The sequence below is a fragment of the Pectinophora gossypiella genome, chromosome 10 (genome assembly GCF_024362695.1).
Source record: "Pectinophora gossypiella chromosome 10, ilPecGoss1.1, whole genome shotgun sequence".
NCBI classification, from domain to species: Eukaryota; Metazoa; Arthropoda; class Insecta; order Lepidoptera; family Gelechiidae; genus Pectinophora; species Pectinophora gossypiella.
This window is the reverse complement of record NC_065413.1, coordinates 6,151,024-6,174,939: the sequence shown is the minus strand read 5'-3', so window position 1 is coordinate 6,174,939 and position 23,916 is coordinate 6,151,024. Positions and strand designations below refer to the sequence as shown.

The 23,916-nt window shown below is 35.4% G+C and overlaps 2 protein-coding genes across 2 annotated transcripts in view; one reads left to right on the top strand and one right to left on the bottom strand.

The window, feature by feature from the left end:
• The window catches only part of LOC126370379 (uncharacterized), a 380,386-nt gene that overhangs the window by 347,129 nt on the left and 9,341 nt on the right, over positions 1 to 23,916 (top strand). The window lies entirely within an intron of this gene.
• LOC126370205 (DNA ligase 3) lies at positions 19,259 to 23,768 on the bottom strand. Its single transcript, XM_050014986.1, has 4 exons — positions 21,960 to 23,768; positions 21,558 to 21,711; positions 20,765 to 21,028; positions 19,259 to 20,189 (listed from the first exon to the last, which is right to left on the bottom strand). Exons 1-4 carry the CDS (start codon positions 23,562 to 23,564, stop codon positions 19,363 to 19,365), a joined length of 2,850 nt encoding a protein of 949 aa, XP_049870943.1. The 5' UTR covers positions 23,565 to 23,768; the 3' UTR covers positions 19,259 to 19,362.

Here is a 23,916-nt window from a genome sequence, read left to right as displayed (position 1 = left end):
ATACTTAATAATATATTAATTTTCCCTCATGGCTTGTAAAGTTGATAAACTATTAAGTAAGGGTTTATTGGATTAAGCAATAAGTAACTTATAATATGTAGTACTGAATTGGGAGTAAACAAAGTAAGTACCCTGAGCTTCCGGCTCAGGCTTATTGGTCTACATTGTCTTACTCATTAGTAAGCTTTTAACATGACACGTCATCTTTCCCTCTATCATCGCCAACAGCAGTTATTTCTAAGGTCACCGACCACGATGCCAATTGAAAGCTTTCAAATGGGAAAAATCATGTAAAGATATGAAACCATGCACAATTATCTTGAAATTTCGCAATTCTACACCTTGTTGTTTGGTAAATTCATAATTGGAAGGCTTGGTACGATAATTGATGCAATGTATGGCTCAAACGGCCCTCACGTAGCGCTCCAAGAGCGGAAAGTGGAGTTTGTAGTCTCTATTAATTCGCGCTATAATATCCACAACTTTATATGTAACTTTTGCAATTGCCTTTACAAAGTTCCTGGAGTGTAGGTCGACAATACGTGCTGGTATTTAGCAATTCCACAGCTGTTTTCAAACTTTTCTTCTGACACTGGCCACATAATGCTTCACACGAGAGCGATGTTGTTCGAAAGTTTATTGTTTTAGACTCAATGATTGAAATCTATAAGCAGGCATTATGTTACATTTTTCAAACACACTTCCAGTATACGTACTCACAAAAAAAATTGAATTTCATTTAACAGAGGTTTACTAGAGGTTACTTACCAATTCTAAAAGTACAGTAAACGGTCCAATTAGAAAATAACAGTTTGAGATGAATAAAATTTTCAAGTAAGTTTATTCTTGTTTTAGTAACAAATATAAAATATCTACTTTTTAAAGAACAGCTCAAAGTTAATTACGAAAAATGTATAGGATAACGGCCTCTGTGGTCCAGTGGCTGAGCGTTGGTCTTACGATCCGGAGGCTCCGAGTTCGAATCTTGTGGGGACATATCACAAAATTCACTTTGAGATCCCTAGTTTGTTTGGGTCATTACAGGCTGATCACCTGATTAGCCGACAGTAAGATGATCCGTGCTTCGGAAGGCACGTTAACCTGTTAGTCTCGGTTACTATTTACTGATGTAAGTATGTAATCGTTACATGAGCCATGTCAGGGGCCTTTGGTGGCTCAATGATAACCCTGACACCAGGGTTGATGAGGTTGGTAATCCACCTCATAACCCACACAGTAAAAAGACGAAGAATTTATAGGATTGACAATATGTGTACGAGTCAAGTCTATGACCATCCAGGTCACAGACGAACAACAGTAGGTAGGTATACAGCAATGCCCGCTGACTGAATCACGGATGTATGAATTGGTTCGTTACATCCATTATTGATTTTATTCTCTAAGGAAACCCAGAAAACGGGTAAACCAAATCAAATTGTGTACGCATTAACAATTTACAAACTAAACCGAATTGGCTGTAGCTCAAAGTCGCTAGTTTGCAATTCAGTGTAATGCAGGTAGGTATACTGTTGAACTCAAAAAGCAAAACTTCTCACTTTGCGACGACTAGCCGAGGCCGAAACAGGCTCGAATCTAGGAGGTTTGTTTCCTTTTTACAAACAAGCAATAATAAGTATTTACTACTACAGACATACTAAATTATCCAACATCATCATCACCACAGACAGTACGTCTAACATTAGACAATTGCGAAGCAACATTTATAACCCACGAATGTTTTATTACTTACCAATAAAATAAAGAGTAATTGAACTAAAAGCTTTAGGAGGATAAATAAACACTTCAGGTAGATTATGTACCTAAAATAACATGTGAGTTTTGCATTATTACAAATTTTAACACAAACGGTAAAGGTTACCTACAAATGGGGGTAAATGACTTCTATCTTCATTGATTTCTTGAATGAACCTGGTAAAATAGAACATAACAATCGCAATCAGGTTTATATGAGAATGTTCTCTTTGGTAGTCTCCATTGCTAGTCCCGAGTCGGCACTTACTGAACGCGCTAATGATATTGATTGTCCTCGTATTCATAGAATGTCTTTATATTCGCTGCTAAAGTATTCTTACTTGATCAAACGGTAACTCCTACGTTTTTATTAAATCAGATTCAATATTTCTCTACTTCATTGATTTAATTTAATGATGTTGCTTGTATTCCTTATTTTCGCTACCTTTATCAATATTCCAATATTTTGCACGACCATTATTGTTTGATTTAAACACCTGGTTTTTACTGCGGATTGATGTTGCTTAGTACGCAACTAAGATTTCCGATACTTTACTGTTAATTACACATTTATTAGGGAAGTAACATGAACTAATGTTGCATGAAACATTTTATCTATTTTTCTCCTTCAGAGAAAGCGGAACCATGACACTGGTATTTATTTTTGTAGTAAAGCATTCGTATGTTTTATTCTAGAGACAAAGATAAAGCGTTAAGACCCCCTATAAAAATTAAAGCTAGCGCCGTAACTGTTGCCAACTAGCCGAGAGCGATGGTGCGAGTAATCCAATTTTAAAGTTGTACCCACTGCGCCGCCAAGCCTCACCGAGTCATAATTAACTAGAGGCTGGGGACAATAGCCATGAATAACTAAAACCCCACAACACTCGACTGTATATTGCAAATCATCATTTTTACAAACGAGGTTTGATGAACAGTGAACACATGTACAACGATCCCAGAAGACAATTAGAAACAGATTTGTTTTCAAGCGCTACTGTGCCGGTTTTAAAAACCACCACGCTTTGCAATAAAAAGACGAAAAATATTTCGACATTTGCTAAAGTGAGATAAAATGCAGAGGAAATTAAAAATCTATTAAGAGAATTTAAAGGAAAGTGCAGATTTCATTAGGTATTATAATAATTTTTATATTGAATATTCTTATAAGTAAAACATAGAATTATATTCATAAATCTACAATCCAAATTCAAACGCAAATCATTCGAACGCAATCAAATCACAGCGGTCTGAAGACGAGCACAGATCGAGAACTACAAAGTCTATTTCAGAATTAATGAAAACGTCATGTTTAAACCTCACATTGCTTTTCTCTCATCCTCCATTGGAATATTGAAACGTACGAAATAGAATTCAAATGGATCTCAAATAATAGTTAGCTGTTTTTGGATTGGGAAAAAGAATGACACAGAATAGAGCATCGGGATGGGAACTAGCATTTGCAAGCTGTTTGTTGACATTGACATTAATTGTGCAGTCGCAGTTTGCCGGGTAGCCAGGTCAAGGTAAAATGACTTTACAAAGCCCGTGCTTGCAGTCAGAGAAGTGGAAATTCAAAGCAGAATGCAATTTTACTGAGTGGGCGTGTAAATGTTCTTAATACAGATAGGGTCAACTTTCATTTAATCAGCTATGTTTTACTTTCGCTTGTAATTTATTTATGGAATAAGTCTGAACTGACTGAACGACTGGCAACTTAACATTTAGGTAATTCTACTACGAAGGAGCCGATAAAAAGAAACAAAAGTATATGAATATCAACTTCTCTAAAAAAATTGTCTATATTTTAAAATTTATTATATTTTTAAGTCACATGTAGAATATGCAACAACACACAATTGATATCGTAAAAATCGTATTATTTATGGAGTTACATACAGAAACTGCCAGCCTTTCTCAGTTGCCCAGTAAGCAAATATTAATCTAGCCTGGCGTAAAACGTATTTTAATTATATTATATTTTTTTAATTACTCATGGGCACAGAAATGGTAAGTCGCTTACAGTCAAAAATACACCTAGGTTCATCTCACACGTAAGACGTGAGTCCTTATAAATATTTGAGTGCAGTCGAGCCGAGGTATTTGCCTGCGCCAACGAATAGAATGTAGCCCCAAGCAATATCGTTGAAATTTAAAAACCGGAGCTAATAGAATTTTCTTTTCACCAGGAAATCGCTGAATAGGTATGTTCTGCATTTGTTTGTTTGATAATGAATAAAATATTAAGTACTTATTAATTCAAATATTGTTTTCAACATAAACCTAATTTCCTACTGGTCGTAAAGGGATTAGAGTTCTTAATTAGTTTTCCAGTTCCAGTGGAATGAATTCTATGTATGTTTTCCATGTAAACATCATACTAACGAAACAGGCGTGGTGGAAAATCGTTTCACACTGTTAACTTGAGTTTATGTTTGCTTTGTTGGATGGGGTGTGTAGTGAGGTGTGAAAACCATTGTCGGTTCTGTGCCTTGTTGACAGTTTCAGGTAACAATGTAAATGTGTAAGTATATATATCGGTAATTACCGAAATATGCAAAGCATTCTCGCACATTGCCGGCGAGGAAAGCCGAGTTACACCGTTACGTATAAATAATTAATTTGTTTTTGCACACACAAGCACGGAACACTTGAAGCTTTGAAGCAAAGCTGTTGAAAATTTAAAACGGTGTACAGGTACCCCGGCCTAAAGGCGTTTTCAGTGGTTATGAGGCATGTTTGTAGCGTGTGGCAGCAGCTTTACATCTACACCGAGCTGTAACATGTAATAAAACTGACAAATGGACAGTCCAGGTGGAACGGCTAAACACTATTTTACGGATGTTAGGAGGCCCGTGCAATATTGGCTTTACATGTAGTTTACACTGCAGGAATTCAGAATCAGGAATGTTCTTCGCTGGCTATTTGGCAGTGCACTGGAAATATTTTCTGTTCATTTGCTCACACAACAGTAATGGAGAAACCCGTTCCTTACTATTTACGCGAATGTACTGCAATGGTGTAGCAGTAGTAACCTTCTAAACTACGTAACTAACAGAATCTGTTTCAGCATTGCTTAGTTGGTTTATTAGCCTCGTTCGTTAGCCTATTTACATTACTTTGGAATTCGTTCCATTAAATGTTCGAATAGTTACATTACGGTCTGACTGGCGGCTTCATGGATGAATGTTAAATCTCGTTAGATTTTACGCATCGTTCGTTCGACGTTTTTGTATGCGGAAATTTTAATATTTTATTACGATTGCTTTGTGAATGTGTTATAGTGTCTGTATTCCTATTTGTTATTAAATAAGGTCAAAAGGCTCTGGTACCGTGCGTTTAATACTTCGTACCGTCGTTCTGCCTTTTTTTACTACCATTCCTATGGGTTTCCATTTATTATTAACTTCAATTTTAGATAATAGGTCGTTTGGTTCTGCAGAATTGTGTTGGGACGTAATAGGACCACTGTTTGTTGGAAATGGGCCAAGACAGTGGCGAGTTGGTGACGCGGTTAGTATCTCCTAACATATTTGAAAATTGTGTTTGCTTAGGTAGGTAAGTAATGAAATTGGTCTGAAATGGCTGTGTAAATTTAGAAAAGCGATTGTTCAAATCATTTGCTGTATATAAAATAAATGACACAAGATCTTGAATGAAAACACATAATAACGGGTTCTTACAAGCGTTTAAATGGGGATATGTGTCTCATATCCCCATTTAAACGCGGTAAGAACCCGTTATTATGTGTTTTAATTATCTTGAATGAAGTTTTAATCTTAATGATTAAAAATATCTCATAATTAATTGATGAAGCCTATAAAGGAAGGTAGCGATTACTCTTGATAGGATTATAGAAAAACATTCAAGTTTAAAAAGAGATAAAAATTATAGTATAATAATATATTGTTTTAGTGTTATATTGACACACTCATAGGCGTCCACTTCTTCTTTCCGACGGTTTAAAGCTAAATAAAAATATTAGTTGCCTAATTAGTGGTGATGTTAGCCTTAGTAGCGGCAGTTACAATTTGTTTTATCTAATCTAGCGTATTCGATTCCACAGCTGGACAAAGGCCTCTCCTTGATTTTGCAAGTTATATTGATACAAGTCACAATGTATTACTTATTTTTTTATATATTTTCCGGTGTCCTTAGCTCAGTTTTTAAATTTTAGGGTGCAACTACATACTTGTGAATGTCAACTAATAATGGCATATATATATATATTTTTCAGTAAAATAAAGATATTATTATTATTTATTTATTTATATACTTATGGCAGTGAATCATCAATCAAATCAAATCAAATCAAATATCATCTAGTATTCAGGTCACCATTTCTTCTCAAATAATATTTGGCACGATAAGATAAAGTAGATAGTGTTACCTCCTTGTTGCTGTACAACAAACAACTCTGTAACAACAAAGCTAAGTACCTATATTATATTTCTCAGGGAAACGTGGCCTATTGACTGTCAGGTTGTTTAATGTCGGTAGTCGGTGCCGCTATTGAAGCGATATCTGGACAGTTTTCAGGAAAGGGTCGATAGCGACGGTAGTACAATACTGTCTGAAGTGTCCCCTGGAGGTAGGACAACTGAATACACAATAATAGACCTTGAAAACTATTCTTTTGGAGTTACGTTTAGGTGTACCTACATACGAGTAGAGTCTTCAATAGGCACCTATTGTGTATTCTAAGTATTCAACTCTACCTCTAGTTAGGTAAATACCTTATTACTGTTAAAGGATTTTTGTTATTATACCTAGCACTCGCCCCTGCTTAGGGAAACACACAAAGAGAAAATTAAATCGAAACAATTTCTGACTCGGACAGGAGTTGATGACGATACATAGATCTAAGAATTTCGCATGGACAGGAGGAGGACCCGGTGGTGCATCTAATATTTAGAAGATATGAATGCATGGGATTAACTGTCTGAGAACTGATATTAGGCAGCTAAATTACTCAATTGTATACCAATATTTCATGTTTTATGTTTATTTTTATTTTTTTAAAGAACGTCTAGGGCCCTGTGCCGAGGTTTTTCTTGCAGCTTCTTTTCCCCGGCTATACAGGTTGTGAGAAGCTGCAGTAGTTTTAGGCGGATGAGACGTTCGTTATGTAAAATTGACGATTCAAAGTGTAACTATGTTACCTACTGAATAAAGATATTTTTGAATTTGAATTTAATGAATAATACGCTCGTACCGGCTTGACAAGAGTTGGGGGTATAAGTCCCGTCCAAGTCAGAAATGACTACTTTATTTCAATTTCATTATGTTTTTACATCGATATGCTTAAGCGGTACCAAATAATAATTAATAGCCGTGCGTTAGTCTCGAGAAAACTAGACGATGGATTGACTTACTAACTCGTTTAATTGTTTAGTATTTTTAGTTTACAATATAACCCGATAGGTAGCACTGCGATCGGTGGTACGTCTACCAGTTTTAAATAAAATAATATTATGATACCTATATGACACATTAGAATATATTTTTCCTATCCAATACCTTCCTCTTTGCATTCTTTTTTACATATAAATCTTTCCTTATGCGTTTTTATAGGTTATAATGAACTCCAGTAAAAAGCGATTTTCGAACTCGAAGCAGTTTGTCCCTCTAGAAAACAAAATATTGTTTTTCCTCTAAAAGGGTCCTTAAGCCAAGAAAAGCTCTCGAGCCAATGTTATTATACAGTTGTCTTTACTTCTAGCAGTATCGTGTACCGGTCTCAAGGGGACTTTAAACTCGACACTTTGGAAAACACTGCAGTAGAATAATTTCGACAATAAAACTGTTCGATTCTCCACCTTATATAGCCTTTACAATAATACCCTTGCACAAAACAATACAATACATATTCATGCTATTAAAGAGTCTTTGTAGATAAACTATAGCATATTCACGCCCGTATATTTATTTCTACTGAGGACAACAGATTTTAAAAATGAAGAGTTCATAAATATATAGTTCAAGCTAGTTAAAGTATAGGTGCTTATTCCACTTCGCGATGGATGCACGTAACAGGAGGTTTAAAAAGTCCACATTTAACCAATTCATCGAAAAAAAGCAATATTGCAATTTATCATTTACGCTTTTATTAGATACCTAAAAGTAGGTCTGTGCGCGTCTAAAATAGCAACATTGCTTTTTAGATGCGTTTAAAATAGCAACATTGCTTTTTAGACGCATTGCTTGTATGTCATTTCCTATGGAGCGCCGGACTTTTGGAAAGCGTGCGTGGGGCAGAAGCAAACACGTAGGGGCCCCTTAAATGTGATGTGACACCAATCGGCGATTATCCCTGTATTCTCTATGGGAATGCACCCAAAGACAATCCGCTGTTCGTGTAGGACTATTACAGATTATGGGAACAAAGGGAACTGGGCTATTGGGTTGAGGGTAAGTGGAATAGTCCATCCAGCCCAAATATTATAAAATACAAGTATAATTTGCAGCAATGTCGATCAACTTATCATTTTGCAACGACGGTCGACAATTATAGTATATTGAGTGTCTTTATGTATATTGATATTATTTATCTATAGCAACTTACTTCACTTAACGTCTAAATTATCGCTAATTGGGTATCTTGTCTCTATCCAAAATAAACCGATACTAAAGTTTGCAAATACAACCCAAGAGTCGATACCACAGAATACGAAACATTGGGTTCAATATACTAGCGAGTGGTAAGACAAATGTGAACCACCTTTACGTGATTGCTTTGCGATAGCGAACAAGACTAGAAAGCAAAATTTGAAAAACGTTACATATCGGTCGTAATTCTTTTAAATGGAATTGACTTCAGAATCAACAGAATAAAATACCTTGCTTTTGAAGATCTCTAAATACCTGGATGACATCAGGTTATAAGTTACATCACGACGCGGCTTTCTTCACTGAGATACACAAGTATGTATCTACGCGAAAAACATCGTGCTAAACAGTGTAACTAAGTACACAGTGTATCAACACTGTATCAACACAGTGTATCAACACAGTGTATCAACACAGTGTATCGACACAGTGTATCAACACAGTGTATCAACACAGTGTATCTACACAGTGTATCTACACAGTGTTTCAACACAGTGTATTAACAAAGTGTATCAACATAGTGTAATAGTGAGTCAAGTGACGCATATTAATAATTGGAATAACCAGCAGAAGACAAATCTACCCTCTTCACACATTAATTAATAATACACCAATAATCATCATCATCATAAATAATTTGATATCACGTGATTACCAGGATGTGTGCCCGGTTAAAGGCAACAGACTCGCCCCTATTATATGGGACTTAAACATCGCTGGCGAGGAGGTGTACTTTTACATCTCTACCTACCCCTTCGGGGATACGCCTTTATAACTATATGCGTGACGCTATGTTCTTTTTATTGAACATACAGATATTACGAAGCACATGCAATCCTCATGCACACCTCACAATGTGTTTACATGTGTAGCACAAGCCTAGCCATGAATATGAAGGAACATTATGAGGCGTGCTGGGAACATACTTCGCAATGTTTGTAAGTATCCTAAAACAAATTCTGAACTGTGAAGTATGTGTATTTGCCACTATACCATCTCAACTTCAGAACTTTGGTAGTTCTATTGAAAAACGAATACCCGATGAGGTGAAAGAGAAGTTAGAAACTTATAGAGCTATTGGAAAGTATCTCTTCTTCGGTAGGTACGTTAGTGTTTGCGCTTTTAAAGTTTAAACGTGGGCATGTGAAGTAAAAGATTTATGTTAGGTACCTACAAGACCGGATCCGGACCGGATCACACACACACACACACACACACAGAGATTGCGGATTTCTACTTACTATGATCCTGACACACCAAGTTTGCTTCTTCCCCTCTCATCAAAGTCTTCATGCATCCTCGTCAGTTTAAAGTACTCTTGACGTAGTCAGTTTAACGTACTCTTTAAGTAGACTTAAGGATTCTGTATAGGATTATTTGCAAAAAATAGCGATCGGCACATTGTTAATACCCGGAATAAAAATAAACTTGCTTTACAAGTCAGTCGATTACATATAGATTACTAAATCTTTTAAGGGGCAATGTATAGGTACGTTTTTACAATAAGATTCCCATTGACATTTAGAATTTGCCTTTCAACTGTTTTAAGACAGTAGTTAAACAAAAACTTTACAAAAAAGGTTATTATAAAGTCAGTGTTATTTAGAAGATATGAATGCATGGGATTAACTGTTTGAGAACTGATATTAGGCAGCTAAATTACTCAATTGCATACCAATATTTTATGTTTATTTTTATTTTTTTAAAGAACGTCTAGGGCCCTGTGCCGAGGTTTTTCTTGCAGCTTCTTTTCCCGGGCTATACAGGTTGTGAGAAGCTGCAGTAGTTTTAGGCGGATGAGACGTTCGTTATGTAAAAATTGACGATTCAAAGTGTAACTATGTTACCAACTGAATAAAGATATTTTTGAATTTGAATTTGAATAAGGATAGGAGGTAAATTGACTATTAGATAATACGATAGCATATTGCTCATAAAAAATTGATTTAAAGAAAAAAGAAAAATATGCACGGGTCATGGGTCGCTTTTTAGATTACTAAATTTATGATAATATTATCTGTTACTTACCTACTAAGTATTTTTGTAGCTAATATTTTTAGGTATGTCATGCCAAACAGCGCCTAAATAAAAAAAAAAACTCAAATATTCGTCTTTGTTCGTGTAGGTTTTAAGGTCGACAGACAGCGTCAGGGTTGATATTATTAAGACACCAAAGACTCCTGAAATAATATTTTGTATATTAGACGTAGAAGAATATCGTAGAAGTTTATCTGAGTACTAAGGATTACGTCTGTCTAATTAATGGTCTTCTTACAACGCCTCGTAATCTGTTACGAAACTATTTATCATACTTAAGTATCTTTTATTTATTTTTCTTACATAAATAGCCCATATACGCCCCACTGCCGGGTACAGGCCTCCCCTCAATCAACTGGACAGCGTCCGTGGTCTAGTGGTTGGGCTTTGTGCTCACGATCCGGAGGTCCCGGGTTCGAATCCCGGTGAGGACAAATCACAAAAATCACTTTGTGATCCCTAGTTTCCTTCGGACTTTGCAGGCTAACCACCTGATTATCCGAAAAGTCAGATGATTCGTGCTTCGAAAGGCACATTAAGCCGTTGGTCCTGGTTATTACTTACTGATGTAAGTTAGTAGTCGTTACATGAGTCATGTAAGGGGCCTATGGCGGCTCAGTAATAACCCTGACACCAGGGTTGATGGGGTTAGTAATCCAACTCACAATTCACACGATAGAAGAAGAAGAATCAACCGGAGGGGTATGGAACAACTCAACCACGCTGCTCCATTGCGGGTTGCTGTAGGTGTTTATACTAATACTAATAGCCGGAACCAATGGCATAACGTGCCCTCTGAAACACGGAATCATCTTACTTTTTCAGACAATCAAGTAATTCAAACCTGCAAAGTCCTTACCAAACAAAGGATAGTCTTACAAAGTGATTTCGACAATGTCCCTATCGGTAATTGAACCCGAACCTCCAGGTCATGAGCCTAACGCTCTAACTACTAGACCAAGGAGGTTATATTTTTCCTTATATTTTTTTTTTAGATGAACATATAACATGAGATAACGACTGATCGCATCGCATGCTGAACTACCAACTTTACCGAGCTTTTTGTTAGACCAAGATGTTATGTGGTGAACCGCACATATCACCAGAAAATTGCGCTTTAGATATCTTGTTGGAGCAAATCCGGTGTCGAGGATCGAACCTGCCACCTCCGGCTTGGGAAGTAAGTCGGTGAACCACGGTACCACAGAGCCTAATTAATCTTTAGATGGAATTCATAGTTCACAATAATAATAATGATTCTATTAAACAATATTTTGTAATAACCACCTATTTTCTGAAAATCATAATATTATTTATTACATAAATATCAAATTATATTTTTAATATTAACCATACTTATAAGTTATAAGTACTTCCATACCTACTCTACCTTATTAGTGAAATTAAAAAAAAAAACACGCCCTAAGACATAAATACATAAACTCACGCCTATTTCCCACGGGGGTAAGCAGAGAATGTGGAACTCATTTACTTCGACACTTTCATTAATCGTTTATAGCTAAAAAACTCTTCATGAATAGGCCCATCTAAACAGTAAGCACCATAAATGCCGTCTAACTTAATAACCATAATTATCCTTTAAGTACCAAAACTTAAAATAAGGGCACTTAGGACTTACCTTCGATAAATCAAAACGCTACATAATCCACTCCGATCCATGTAGATACCGCTCTACAATCAATATGCTCTAGAGAGTAATCCGAGTTTGGAGGTGTTTTGTTACAATACTGCAATGCAGCAGCTCAATTTCTTACTTTTCTACCACTGGGAAGAGCCGTGGTAGGCCAGTTGGTAGAACGCTTGCCTCTCACTTTGAGGTCGCAGGTTCCAATCCAGCACAGGCCTAAACCAATGTTTGTCGGATTTGTTTTCGAATTCATGTTTGGATCATAAATGATCACGTGCTCAGCGGTGAAGGAAAACATCGTGAGGGAACCCACATTCCCGAGAAATGCATTTTCGAAGTATGTGACTTAACCTGTATTGAGGCTGATTTTACCTTCGCGGATTGGATGGTCAGAGTTTTGTAAAAAACCAGACCTGTCATATCATCTGGTTAGGTAAGCGGACCCTGGGAAAAACGAGATAATGTTAGGGAAATTATGACTTTTCTACTGCTGGGAGTAGAAAAGATCGCGGGAAGCCGCTGGATGCGGGCAGCGCAGGACCGATCGTCGTGGAGATCCTTGGGGGAGAGGCCTATGCCCAGCAGTGGGCGTCGTACGGCTGATGATGATGATGACTGCTGGGAGTAAGGAAAAAACTGAATTATTTCAATTGTTTCTATACTGCACTAGAAGTAGGTAGGTAACTAAATAAAATGTACTTTATAGAACGAAAATTCCTTATTTTCTCGAGCATGTTGTAAAACCCACGGGTCAGCGCAGACCAAGAGTAGCAAAGAGGCGAGTGTTGGGTCTAACAAGATGTTTAAATAAAGGCTGACTTGAGATAATAATTAATTAAGTAGATCTATTTTCAAATGCGTGGAGCTCTGGGCGAGAGAAATATACTGAAAACTTAACTACTTTAGTAATACTGTCCAACATCGACTAACTGCTGATACGATAGCAGGTATTTGGTATGAAGAGAAGATTGCACTCTATGAGAATGATAATAAGATTTTTTATTGTCAGAAAGTACAGTCATGAGCAATATAATGTACCCACTTTAGGACTCTGTCGCACTAACATATTTGACATTTAGTGAGACTTACAGTTCGATTTGTCAAAAAAGTTAATGTGACATGGTACCAAAGTGTATACATATTAATGCTCGTGACCGTACTCCTCGCTGCCCGGTATCCACTGATCGTACAGAGTAGGTATAGATGGGCTGATCACCTGTTACCATACGGTTCTTCATAGTCAGTCATTTATTGATAATAATAATTACACGTCACAGATATTACAAAATTCAATGAAATTAAATATTATTACGGAATCCAATTACTTACATTAAAATATATTATCAATTACATGTCGTCAAAACTATTGAATGCCTGCTCAATAAGCCATTTTTTAAGTTTAAGTTTAAACATAGTACAATTCTTTGCTTGTATGATATATGTATACGGTCATATCCATCTAAAGACTCGAAGTAGAAAGTTGCAAAAGGTCTTTCGTTTGTATCTCCTCCTTTTGTATGGATTATCCGAGTGATGTTACGTAACTATTTTTAGACACTTATTTGGATGGAAAGAAAGTAATTGGGAAAAGTGAAAACACCATACTTGGCTGGGAGCGAAATAAAACATAGAACACGTTCAGCTGCTTGTCTTTCCGGACATGGCGTAAAATCCGACAGAGGAATCGTGTAGCTACTTTCTAACATGATGGACAATAGGGTAGTTTCCAACTAGTTAAATCAGTTATCTACTTGTTTTTAAAAGTCAAAACACGAAATCTATATGGAATTTGCATGAAAAAGCAACCTGTGACATTGTAGAAAAAAGTGATAGGTTAAATGTCGCACTTATTATTACATTTTTCATTATTAAAATTCATAAATAACTTAAATCAAAATTTGTAAAATTCTTCCCGTACATTTAAAACATAAATACCTTTTGGCTATTAACCACCACGGCAATCAAGAGCATGACCAACTATCTTTAGCAAGCCATAGTTATGGCACGAGGTCGGTGTGCGCGGGCAAATTCGAAGTCCCTAGAGTTAATAATTACTATGGCGATAGAACTCTAAAAAAAGACTTCCCTACTTACTGAATAGTTTGCCTGAGAACATCCGTCTAGAACCAAATAAAAGTAAATATAAAAAAATACTTACACAACACCTTCTAGACTCGTGTCCTAGCTAACTTATTATTCCTAGTTAACTTGTTATTAATTGACTATTAGATATAAGTTCATATTATTAGTAGAGACTCTTTCCTGCAGACAAACTGTTTAAACAGTTTTGCAGGGCATTGATAATTGTATTTTTAGTATTAAGATTTAATAAATAAAAAAAAAATAGAAAAAAAGAAAACGTTTTTTGTCACCTTTAGATTTGTCCTTATTTAGTAATCAATATTTCATAATTTATCTTTGACTTAGACTACCCAATTGTTATGGGCGATAGGCTGATTGATTCCTAGTCACCATAAGGTTCATCATACGGTATGGTGACCGTATGATTAATATTGATTAACCAAGAACAATGCTACAAGACTTGATTTATATAGATATGTGTGTATTTTGTATTGTGTAGGCTTACCTATGCTATATATGTGCATGAATCATCAACACACCTATCCGAAATTGAGTGTAAAAAAGGCGCATACCTACCTATCTTCAAATCTGTCGAAATTCGAGGTTGTAAGTTATAATTCCAAGTTGGGTATTGCACCACGGGATTGAAGTCAACATGTAAATAATTGCTGTTTTCAATCAGAATCACGTTCTACGCAAGTTATTTTTGCAGTTACGGGAACATTTACAAGACTACATATCTCTGTCAATAAACACTGTTGTTGCGAGTCTTACAAAACACTAAGGAACGAGAAACTGCATCAAACTTAGTTCATTTTCTTCACGGTGCGCGGTATTGACAAAGTTGTGATGAATAACTTGTATACAGGCCGTATACAATCCTGTTTCTTTGTATACATTTATGCGTTTCCGAAGAGCACACTAGTGCAGAGAACGTTCATAAAATCACAGCAGCTATAAATCTTGTATTTGACAAGAATGTGGGACTTTCCAAGCTACGTCCTTCAAAAAAAAAAAACAGTTTTGCAGAGTTGCCTTCGTTTAGAATTTTAATTTCATGGATAACAGACATAATGCATCTTTTATCTATTTTGTTTTTGGGTATAAATCAGGCACAAAACATCTCCCACCTATTGTTATTCTGATCATAATAAAGAGCATATACTTAGGTAGCAACATAAATTCCATAAGTACATAATATTATGTGATCCAAATATCGAGCAACAATTATTTTTATAATAGGTATTATGTATCTGCCATTACAATCATAATTTTGAATAATTATGTAAGTACCCATGCAATGAGAAAATGGGTAATTATCATGTTACATCTCGCACCTTTAGAACTAAACTGGCTTAACTCAAAATTTATAGTATATGTGTTTTTGCATTAAAACGACATTTTAAAGCATAATTCATAACCCTACAAGATTAAAATGTCGTATTTCATAGTGTGAGTAAAGAGACGCTAGTTCGGTCTCTTTATTTCGTCGCAAATTACTTTCGTCGCTTCAAATCAAAACCGACCAATTCAGTTGTCCGCCGACCGTGAGTGAGTGCACGCGTGTGTTAAGCTGGCGGATTTTGAGATGCGTCACTTTATTGCAAAAAGTAAAGGTAAGTTTCATTAAGTATGTTTTAGTCGTAAAGTGAAACTTTATCGGTTTGAGCCACTTTATGTCTTAAATTTTGGAATCGTATAAAGGAGTTTTTAGTGATGCGTCGTTATTTTATAAAATATATCGTTATGTTTTGTAGCCGTTTTTTGATTGTGGCAATTTTTTATAAAAATATGTTTATCAACGCGTGTCAATTCTTAACTTCTTTTTGATTTTATTCAAACTCTTACCGTCCGTTATTATTCTGTTTTAGGTTAAGTCAAAAAGATGTCGAAGAAATTTGTACGAGCGAATAAAATATTCAAAGCCATGCACTTATCACCACCAAGTGTTAAACCGAACCTGAGCCTCCTCCTCTTCGTCCATTACCAAATAACATAACAGTACATCGTGCAACTAAAACAATTGCTCCTTATCCTGAAAAAGCCGACTTTGACGAAAGACTGGAACCCGCTTCTCTCGTTTCTTTAGACCTCCAGCAACCTGCATCAAACACAAATATCTCAGATTCAGTACTAGCTACAAAGCATACGACAACGTCAACTTCTATGAAACAAGAAACGCCTGTTGCACGTGGGAACTCCATGAAATGCTCTTTGAATGTAACAGCTTTACGACCCGATCGTTTACCACTCAAAGTTTTTTCAAAGCTTGCCTCTGACCATCCGCTGATAATGAGTGAGCTGAAATCTTCGACGCATTCGCTTCCTACTAACACGCCTAAATCTTATAGTGATCCTGCAGAAATAACTCATCCCCAAGAACAGACCTCTCATAAGCATGCAAATGTCTCTCCTATATCTCCTACCTCAGGTCACCTGTCATCTATGCTTTCTGCTTCAGTGCAATTTACAGGATCGGTTCCCGCAACGAAATTTTCTTCGGCAGTACCAAGTTTGATGTCAACAACCTTAAATAACATATTAAATAAAATTGCTGATAAACAAAATATATTAACTCCAATGGAATATTGAGGCAATAAAGAAAATACATGCCCAAATATTGGCGAAGTAGAAGACAGCTCGCCGTTAGACATTTCCGTTAAGATACCCTCCAAAAAACTACCAACGCAGCGCACATTAAGAAATCATTCTCGTTCTCCAGAATATATAAGTTGATGTAATATTATACTCAGATAATTGCGGAGGACAGAATAAAAACAAGTATATAGCCAGCTTACTCTCTTTTGCAGTTATTTACTTTCAAAACATTAAATCAATAACTCACAAATTTCTGATACAAAGCCATACACAGAACGAAGGCGATAATGCCCATAGTTTGATAGAAAAGGAAGTAAAACGAAACCTAAGACCTGGTCCAATTTATAATCCATCGCAGTATGCGACTCTAATAAAAAGTGCAAAGAAAACAGGAACTCCTTTTAAAGTGCACGAAATCGATTATACTTTCTTTATACATTGTTTTAAGTTTACGCGGTTATTATCATAATTAAAACACATAATAACGGGTTCTTACCGCGTTTAAATAACACTGTCACTGATCACGGGGTCATCCCGTGATCATGGCACTTGCAACAGTGTCGAAATATCGGGAGTCTCATATCCCCATTTAAACGCGATAAGAACCCGTTATTATGTGTTATACTTTCTTTCTTGATTTAAAAGACTTACAGTACCAATGGGGCTATAACTTTAACGAAAACGAAAACAAGGAACACGTTACCTGGTGTGACATAAAATGTTTAAAATATTTAGAAGACGAACCATTTATTTATTTATTTGTACACAATGAAACAGACACAAGAAACATACAAAGAAAACAGATAGTACAGGCAAGCTTATCTCTAAACAAAGAGATTTCTTCCAGCTGACCTACGTACCATTTGCAGTATATTACAGAACTTTCTAATTAGAAACTGAATACAAAAAAATTTCGCTTCGTAATAAGAGGAAAAAGATGAGAAGTCTGGAAGACGTGGAGGTTGGAAAAGCCTATTCCCAACAGTTGGGACTGAGCGCCAATAAATAGAAGGATCTCAAAGAATTCATTAATAAAAAAATAATACCGCCATACTCTTCCAATTATTTTCTTAATATTTTAGACTAGTTATAAGCTAAAAAGCCTAGTTTGTATAAGAATTTACATATAAAAAATGTTTTGATATTACTTTTTCAGAAGATACTCTAATTTTGTTGCTAGATTTTAAGATTTTCTACAAATTATTACTAAAATGTGACTGAGATAATAAAGACTGATTAATGATTATTCGTTGTTTTGTATTAAGTCGATAATCTCCTACTACCCAAAAATAATAAAGTGTCCCGAACTTAAAAAATACATAGTTCTTATACGTAGTTTTGATACTAAACTGACCTAACATATATTCTGTCTAATGAAGTAAAAAGTGTTTTAGCAATAAAGTGACTCAATTTCGAACTGATCTTTTAAAAAAAGAAAAAACGTACTAAAATAATCAATTTACAATCTACTTTAGGTGTTTTTATATACTTTATGAAGAAAATTACAATATTCAAACAATTTATTTTGATAATTTCCAATATTTAAAAAAATAGTAGATCTCGAAAGTTGTAATGCAATGTTTCAGTACAGTGTTTGGCGTTTTCCCTAAAGTTGCATTTTTTTGGATTACGTCAGTTTATTTTTAAGGGTGCGCGTACAACGCCATCTACCTATATTTTTTTTTGGGGACCGTAGCCTGGAAAGTTCCTCATTGTTAACTTTCAAACGAACGAGGTAATCTCTAACAGGGTGGGCACAGTAAGTACATCTTACAGACATTTGAGACTAAAGCATAGAATATGGAATAATACTACGTACTTTAGTAATACTACGTACTTTAGTACGTAGTATTACCAGAGGGGGTGAGGTAGCGCCCGATACGAATTGGTGCGGGGCTGAGTTACCGTACTAAAGTACGTAGTATTACCTGAGGGGGTGAGGTAGCGCCCGATACGAATTGGTGCGGGGCTGAGTTACCGTACTAAAGTACGTAGTATTACCTGAGGGGGTGAGGTAGCGCCCGATACGAATTGGTGCGGGGCTGAGTTACCGTACTAAAGTACGTAGTATTTCCAGAGGGGGTGAGGTAGCGCCTGATATGAATTGGTGCGGGGCTGAGTTACCGTTCTATACAAAGTGTTATTCTTTATTCTATGGCATTTATTCGCACCACTGTCTATCAGTGTTTGATAGGCGCATTCCATGTTAGGTGCTAATAGTTAGAATATCATTCATCAAGAATTTCAACAATTGCTTGATAAGGATCAGCCTCCAAAAAAAAAACAAAATAATCAGTGAATACTTTAAAAAGATACGAAAAATATTAACATCGACAATTAATATCAATTAAAAAAAGTGTCTTTTTCAATAGAAAAACAGTTTATTATTAGACGCAATAAAAAAATAATTCATTGGAGACATAATTTACCAGTATCGGGATAACAAACAAACAAGTTAATAATGTTAATGCAAAATAAATCGCATTTTTGTTACCTATAAAAGGAACGTATTGGTACCAATCAAATTTGAAGTAAATAAGGCAATTAGTATAATTCAATACAAATAATAATTGTAGATTATAATAATGAATGGAAACAAAAACAACATCTTATAGACTAGTCACAACATTCATAATTTAACATTCCGATTCAACTGTAATTGCATATTTGGCCGTATCACATAATTTAACTTCATTTATACATTTTATCAACCAGTTTTTCGTCACATGTCTTACATTTTCAGGCACTTTTTTCCTTAACTTTTGCATCTTTCTAAATTCTATACTCTTATCTTTATGTATCACATAATCTACTTCCATAGAACGTATTGACTTCACTATGTCGCCGCCGTACGCTATCCAATGCCTTTCAAAAAACCTTCTTTCTTCTTCGGAAAAACTTATGAAATCTGGATAGAAACCCAACCTTTTGTGTAGAAATGCATCTGGTAATGGGTTTTTAGGTAACCGTTGCATATTAATGTCTTCATATTCTGTTTCGTCTACTATCGTGCTTCCGCTAGTATCTGCTTCTGATGATTTCGAAGTATTTCTGCTAATGTTATCTTTTTTCTTTGGTTTGACTTTTCGGTCACTATCCCCTTTGCTGTTGTCACTAGATTCTGACGACTTTGACGTATTGGCACTGTCTTCTTTCTTTATTTTAGGTAACTTGTCTTTGATCAAGAAACTGTCAATTGTCTTAGTTTTAATGTTATCCTTTTTGGGACTATCTTTGATTTTCTTTTTAGGTGGCTCGTAGGAGTCAGTTTCTGAAGCGGTGGCGGCCAATTTGTTTAGCAAGGTCACGTCTGTTTTTTCCTTTGATGTTTTGTACAAATGTTTAAGCTCGTCCAAATTGGTTGCCGATTGCCAATCCTTGTCGTGCCTTATCCGTGTCACGCGGGGAAATCTTACAGATATACCGTCTGCTGTGTGTAAATTTGCTTTTGTTAACTCCGTGCCTGATAATAAGAACAAGTATTTTAAGATTATAATTTACCAGCTTAAAATTATATAAGTACCTAATGAAAGCAAACACCTAGCAAATGGAACTCCATAGTCTCTGCTTACCCCGGTGGGATATAGGCTTGAGTTTACCTTATATGAATATCTTAACAGACAGAAAAATGGTTTCTAGGACTAGAGGATTTGTTTTTAGATTTCTTGAGAACTAGAGGATTAAATTCTTACGATACCTAGTTGCTAAAATAACTACATTTCAACTTATTTATTCTAAATGTTATATTTTATTATTAGTTACAGTCAACCACCGTCGCCTAAAAATAAGTTCACTAAGACTGAGATTTCCCGATAAATTAGTTAAAGGACATTCGGTCTTACGACTTTAAGACAACCGATTTCGTCGTGAAAGTGTAGATAAACTCTTTTACACCTTAGTGTGAAGAGTTTATCTACACATAAATAAGAATAAGCGATCGTGAAGAAAATCGCGAGGAGTGGAAAACGGTTGTTCGAGCCCTACATCACAGCAGGAGATAATAGGGTAAATAAGAAGAAATAGAAAATACAAGCTTACCAGTTATTTCCCAGATAGGTTGTTTCTTAGGATCTGAAGCAATGAAGTCTGGAACCATTCCCTTGTTACAGTCCAACCAACTAGGAACTTTGGAATATTCTTGTGATATCTTCACCATAAGAGGCGCTAACTCCTTTTGAAGCCTTTCCAATGTGCTGTCGTCGTGACCTGTGTGGACTTTTGTAACTGTCACCCACTTATTTCTGTGAGTGTCCAAACAACCCATTAAGAAAACTGACATCATGCCGCCTTTTTTGCCTGTGCCTGTAATAGAATAAAAAGTGCAGAATTATTATACAAGAAGTCATGCTTGTGATCCTGGAAATCCTGTGGAAAAAGAATCAGAAGAGGCGAATATTGTTCAGAATCTATCTTCAAATCAAAATCAAATCAAATCAAATCATTTATTCGCGTAGGATTCATGGTTTTGTATAACAGTTGATGGGTGGGTGGGTCAGATGATTATGATGAACTACCAAAGGTTATTGTAACCATATTGAATATCAATGGCTGAAGTTGTGTCCATATCCCGATAGCGATATTATAGAAAATATAGAAAATGATCTAAGTTTCTAGTCGTTTTATAAATAAATGGTTTCAAACTTGGGGAATACTTAATTTAATTTCTAATAATAACATGTCAATTAGCTATCATAATGATATTTTAACTGCTTCTAACTTTCTGATATTACACTTGACAGCAGCAGATATATTATACTTAAATTTAATATGTACTTTACCTACAGCACTAGCATGGTAAGAAGCACAAAAAATAAATAAAAATATAACTTACCGAACCAAGCTCCCAGTACAACTAAATCAGCAGTGTCAGCCATTGCACCATCAAATAGATAATCTTTCTTCACCTTCAGCCAGTGTCTCTTACCAGGCTCATAAGTGGACTCCAAGTCTTTCAATACTAAGCCTTCTAAACCTAGTTGCAGAACCTGAAAAATATCAGTAGAAAAATTATTAATTTAAATTCTGCTTTTTTCAACTAAATCAAAACTATAATTCAATTATGAGTGTTTCAGTTTTGATTAATTTATTTTAATTTGTTCATTTATAACATAATTATATGTTTGTTGTATAACTTATGTGTAAATCAAGATAATATACTTTTAGGCTAGGAACAGCCATTTTTTAACAACCTTTCGTGACAAAACTAAGACTACTATTTAAAGGAAATATTTACCTTAGCAATCATTTTGGCTAAATCAGATGGCTTTTGTATCAATTCTTGTTCTGAAAACATTACATGGTTTGTCACTTCGACCATGTGTTCTTGAAGAATCTGTCTCCTTTTTCTTATAGGCATATCAATCAATACTTTTCCATTGTAGTATAAGCAGTCAAATACAAACAAGCAGACTTGAGCATCTTTGAACTCTGACTGTTTATGAATACCTAAAGTTCCAAATGGCAAAGGCTTCCCAGTATTAACATCAACCATCAAAACTTCAGCATCTAAAATCATGTCCACCCCTTTCGGAAAAGCTTGCGGCAAATAGTCTCTGAAATGACTCACTTTATGTGCCATAACTGGTTTTAACGCCCTCGAGAAATATTTAAACTCATTTCCTTTTTTATGAACTTGAACTCTTTCACCGTCATATTTGATTTCGGAGAACATACCATTTGGACATTTCTTCATGGCCATTTCAACAGATTTGCAAGCTTCAGCAAGCATTGGCAATACGGGGGTCATTAGAACAATTTTAGCTTCAACACTTTTCTGTGATGCATCTTTGTGTTTGACTCCACTGCTTTGTGATAGGACTCTGTCTAAAACCATGTTAAGATCTCTAGATGTTTGAAATGCAGTGTACGCATCTGGGTGCACTCCTTCTAAAATATGTTTAGGTCCGGCATTTATTCTCAAATCTCCTTTAATTAACCGGATTAACATTTTCATATCTTCTAAAGAACATTTCTTTACAATTTTCTTGAAATGATATATTTGTTCCTCTTCTTTTGTCAATTTTGAAAGGTCTTGAAGAAAATCTTCTACTTCATGGATACTTAGTGTACTTTCAGATTTTGGAGTATATGACTTTGATTTTGAAAAGAAATGTTGTATAGTATCTGCTACATCACCATTTTCCAAATGTGTCAACATATCGTCATGATCAGTATTAAATATTCTAGAAAATAGTTTGACAAGTTGTTTACTTTTTAAATTATAGACCCGTTTACTTACTTGTGGCAATAAAAGTTTACACCATAAGGCTATATCTCCTTTGAATTCTTTATCATCAGACCCATTTCTGAAGAAATTGTTTACAGTTGATGTTTTATCTGTATAAGCGTCTACTCTTGCTATTTTCTTACACAGCTTTGCAAACATGGAGAATTTGTTATCTTCCACAACTACAATTTTGCTTGGACTTGGCACTTTGGCATCAGAAGAGGTATTTGTAGTCGAGTTAGCATTCTTTTGAAAAGGAGATTCATTTTTGATTACTTTTGCTGTATATTTACCACTGTTCTTCTCTTCGTACAGCTTTTCCATATCATTTATCTTTTTGAGTATAGATTCTTGATCATCTTTGCTTAGGGTCTCCCAGTTACCGATATCGTCGATCGAATCTATACGTTTTGTAGTAGGCCGTTGCTTGAGAAGAGCGTTCATTAGGCAGTCGACATGGTGCCAGGATTTCATTTGTTGGCCCTCTCCATATGGACTGGGCACCACCTTAGCCATACGTAACTCACCACTGGGACAGTTCTGTTTACATCCTTTGCAAGAAGCTCGCCCTCCTTTAGCTCGGTCAACGAAAAAAGGTATAAATTCTGCCATGATTACTTCGTCACAAACAATTCAAAGTTTCACTAAGAAATCAGCTTAAAAAACACAATGCAATTATTATATCACATGATACATATTTTTTTAGTCAAATTTCAAAGCTAATTAATTGGTCATATGGTAGTAAGGAAACAAAATTTGCCAAAAAATACACGTACGACTATAACCAAAACAAGCAGGCAGTGAGAAATGTCACATTTTGACACAAAGAGTTGGGAACTATGTACCATATTAGTAAGTAAGTAAGTAGCAGATACATTAATAGTAAATACTAGTGCTTATAAATAATTAGTGTGTAAATACATTTTATAATCAGTTTAATCAGATAAAGATAACTAGCACCATA

Coding starts and splice junctions, on each gene's coding strand:
- LOC126370205 (XM_050014986.1), bottom strand. CDS start 23,564: ATGGCAGAATTTATACCTTTTTTCGTTGACCGAGCTAAAGGAGGGCGA. Junction 21,029..21,557: donor TGTACTGGGAGCTTGGTTCG/GTAAGTTATATT, acceptor ATTCTATTACAG/GCACAGGCAAAAAAGGCGGC. Junction 20,190..20,764: donor ACCTATCTGGGAAATAACTG/GTAAGCTTGTAT, acceptor TCTTATTATCAG/GCACGGAGTTAACAAAAGCA.